The 3,555-nt window shown below is 47.4% G+C and overlaps 1 protein-coding gene across 2 annotated transcripts in view; it reads right to left on the bottom strand.

Moving 5' to 3' along the window:
* EME1 (essential meiotic structure-specific endonuclease 1) overlaps positions 1 to 3,520 on the bottom strand; it is a 4,869-nt gene extending 1,349 nt beyond the window's left edge. The window contains exons 1-6 of one of the 2 annotated variants that reach the window (XM_005424640.3): positions 2,855 to 3,520; positions 2,644 to 2,771; positions 2,376 to 2,468; positions 1,898 to 2,019; positions 1,574 to 1,703; positions 947 to 1,062 (exon numbers count right to left, since the gene is read on the bottom strand). In XM_005424640.3, coding sequence (XP_005424697.3) covers positions 947 to 1,062; positions 1,574 to 1,703; positions 1,898 to 2,019; positions 2,376 to 2,468; positions 2,644 to 2,771; positions 2,855 to 3,518 — 1,253 coding nt within the window. In that variant the 5' untranslated portion in view covers positions 3,519 to 3,520. The remainder of the gene's footprint in view (positions 1 to 946; positions 1,063 to 1,573; positions 1,704 to 1,897; positions 2,020 to 2,375; positions 2,469 to 2,643; positions 2,772 to 2,854) is intronic. The other variant, XM_031059937.1, reaches the window with a different exon arrangement.
* Positions 3,521 to 3,555: the final 35 nt, after the last annotated feature.

Below are 3,555 nucleotides of genomic sequence, written 5' to 3'. Positions count from 1 at the left end.
TGTCACAGAGCCAGAGCGCCGTCCCTCACTTGAGCTGTCAGAGACACAACTGGCATCAAAGGAAACATGAATAATTTGACCCTGTTTTCTTTACATGCACTACCAATTTCTTTAAGACCCAGATTGCTCCTGAAAAATAAACAATCTGATACTCAGCAGCAATCCTGACACAAGCCAACTTGCAGACAAAGTGGTAAACAAAAATTCACCTTCTGGCTGTCAACCATAACAAAGCACTTTTAGATGTCATTTTTAATGACAGCTCATCTCTTGTCATGGCTGACATGAAAATCCAGCAGCTGCTGTGATAGGAATGCCAGGATTGCGTGAGACTGCACAAGATGGCTTTCTTAGCTATCACTGTGCAACAAGCTGCTGTCCTCCCTTATCAATGGAAAGAATCAAGTGTTTCATTCTCAGGAATGTCTCTTCATTACACACTGAAGAAGAAAAGCTGGCACTCTAAGAGCCAACCCTACTCGCATTCCCTTCCCACTCCAAAAATCTGGCTCAGAACAAGAGCTCTACTTGATGTCAAGGCTCCAGTGTGAAAGCCAAAGGTGGTGAGGCACCAGAATAAATTGCCCAAAGAAGCTGCAGATACTCCATCCCTGGAAGCATTCAATGTCAGGTTAGATGGAGCACTAAGCAACCCAGTGTAGTGGAAGATGTCCCTGCCCATGGCAGGAGGTTGGATTACATGATCTTTAAGGTCCCTTCCAACCCAAACCAGCCTGTGACTATGAAACCAGGGTTTGTCCTGATCCCTCTGCGGCAGGACATCAATTTCAAGAACAAGTCCTTTGTTGAAGGAGCTGCAAGAGCAGATGCTCTGTCACCTGCACCTTTAGGAACCATTATATCCTGTGTTGTATCTGCTATTCCTTCCCAGTAGCTCAAAGTGCAGCCTCTCCAAAGGTAGGACCAAATCTCCCTGCTTACTCACTTGTATGGTGCTTCAGCCACAGCTTTTGTGAACATAGTGGCATATTCCCCAAGCTCTTCATTGCTCTCAAAAATGCTGATTTGGACTTGTGTGCTCAGCTGCAGATCCACCAGGGCCTGTATCACCATTGGGAACAACAAATGGCGCAATCAGTCTTGCTGCATCAAATTCCATATTTGTCTGAAGCAGAAAAGGGTCACAAATGTCCTGCTATAGGACAAGAACCTTCACTCTCCATTTTGGGAACAGTTAAGACACTGAAGTATTTAGGGGCAGTCTGTCTCCTGACAGTTAATATCACCTCAGTGTCCTCTAAGCTGCCTCAGCTCCTCTGCGGCTCTTGTTATGAACAAGCCACCACCAATGGCCTTTGCCAATGGGCCATGAAGGGCAAGAGGTGCTGCGCCTGACATCAGTATCCAGGTGAATGAGACACATCAGTCTCTGTGGAAACAGGTACATGACTGAGCAGTGGGGAGCTGAACCCAAAGAGTTCTGTCCATAGACGGATGGATAAATGAATAATGACAGCCACGTACTCCCATGTACAAAATTGTGTGACTGGGTCAAATGTTCAAATACTGGGAGACAACAGATGATGGTTGCATGTGTTTTAAAAGCACTCACTTCTTTCACATCCATTCTGGATAAGTCCAAGTTAGAATCCTTAGATTCCTTTTTTCTCCTTCCTCCCCGTTTCTCTTGATTCCCACTTGCAGTCTGTCGCAGCCTTTGTTTTGGCTGAACTTGGAGAGACCTAAAAAGAGTAAAGTAAGACTGCGGTGACAGTCTGGACGGACCTTTGCTTCTGTTTCTGTCTAAAAAGTGGTGGAGCAGTTCTGGGGATACCTCTTATACTCCAGTCTTTGCTAGAAAGAATTAACATAAACACCTATGACATTTTTCAAGGCCAGAGAAAACACAGAAACATTTGGAGGGAAGAAGTCTGACCTGAAATAATTTTCTACTCCAACTACTGCCAGAGCCAGAATTCTCCCAGGCATTTTCTCCATCGTACGAGCCACATAGCTCTGCAGGGTCTCCTTCTGCCTTTCTGCACAGCCATCAGCATTCTAAAAAGATGAATGGGAAAAATAAGGAGTTAAACAATGTTGAGGTATACAGAGAAGCACAGCAAATTATTGCCCTGGTTGTAGGTCTGCAGAAAGAAGGAAAAGTAAAAAATAAACCCACTCGATGTAACAATGTGACTCTTCAGAGGAATGTGTGAAAAATTTTAACTAGCAAAGAAAGCTTGTCAGAACTTAACATTATACAGCCCATTAATGGCTTCTACACCCAGATTTCTGTTTCAGTGAAACCCTGCATTCCTCCCATACCAAAACCTTCCTGCCACTAAGAGGGATGGCAAAACACTGGTATTACATCAAGGCATGTTCAGGAGCACAAAAGTCATAAGCATTCTCACTTGCTTGTAGCTGTGAGCCATGGACAAAAACTCCTCCAAGCCAAGCAGAACCAGAACATTTGGTTCTTCTGTCCATTCATCTCCTCCTCCCATCTGTTCAGATATGAAAACAAACAGGCCAGTCTGTTTAGAATTCACTCAGACTCCCACTCAAATCTCTGAGCAGGGAAATTAGAAGGTGTTCACTTGGGCTACTAAATACAATTACTAATGACTGCAAATAAGACATGAGGAAAAGGATGAAATTATAAAAATTTTGCTCACATACCTGTGACGTCACTGTCTTTCTCCTCCAGGTGATGCTGCAGGGAACAGCGTGGTTCTCAAACACACAGGAATAATTGGCAGCCTGCAAAGCACTAAGGATCTGCTTGCCACCTTCTACCTGTAAGATGACTGAAATCGATGCACGGGTCAGGCCTCCAGAGAGAGAAGACAACAATCAGTACAAGGCAGCAGCAGGCTGTGAGGACAACTACCTGGATCTAGCACCACTGTTATGTATTTCTGGCACTCTCCTGGCCGCTGAGCTTTCAGCATCTTGGCAACGGCTCTCTTCCTCTCTTTCTCCTCCTCCTGCTTCCTCGTCTTTGCTTCTTGCTCTTTCCTTCTCTGCCACGCATTCTGGCAGATTGCCTCCCGTTCCTTCTGACTATATTGTCGCTTCTTGAGAGGGAGCGATGTTTCTGGCCTTTCTCTGCTTACCGGGGGGCTACTAGGCCTGTCAGAGTCGACTGGCAAGGAGCACAAGGAGGATGTCCCAACACTGCGTGTACCAGTCTCACTATTACAAGCTACTTCTCCAGACGGCGTCAGGTCTTGCCGAAGCCCTTCGCTCCCAGAAGCCATCAGGTCACCAGTAGCACAAAGCCCAGATGCCTCTCCTTCATCATCGGCGCCCAAGTTGAAAGGCTCAGGCTCCGCTCCCACCCTCATCTTGACAATCTCGTGCGAAGGGACGACGTCCACTCCCTCTTCGCTCCCGCTGCTCACCATCTCGACAACCTCTGCCACTTCAGGCTCAGGAGATGGCGACCGCGGGCGGCTCGGCTCGCCGAGGCATGGGGGCGGCTGCAGCAGGTAGGCGAAGGAGGGCAGGGTCTCTTCCTCGCTGCTCTCAGACCCCGACTCCCTCTCCGCCATCTCCCCCGTCTCCTCAGGGGCACCCGCGCCCGCCTGA

The sequence above is a fragment of the Geospiza fortis genome, unplaced genomic scaffold (genome assembly GCF_000277835.1).
Source record: "Geospiza fortis unplaced genomic scaffold, GeoFor_1.0 scaffold244, whole genome shotgun sequence".
Lineage (NCBI taxonomy): Eukaryota > Metazoa > Chordata > Aves > Passeriformes > Thraupidae > Geospiza > Geospiza fortis.
The sequence above is the reverse complement of the archived record's forward strand: the minus strand, read 5'-3'. Positions and strand labels throughout refer to the sequence as shown.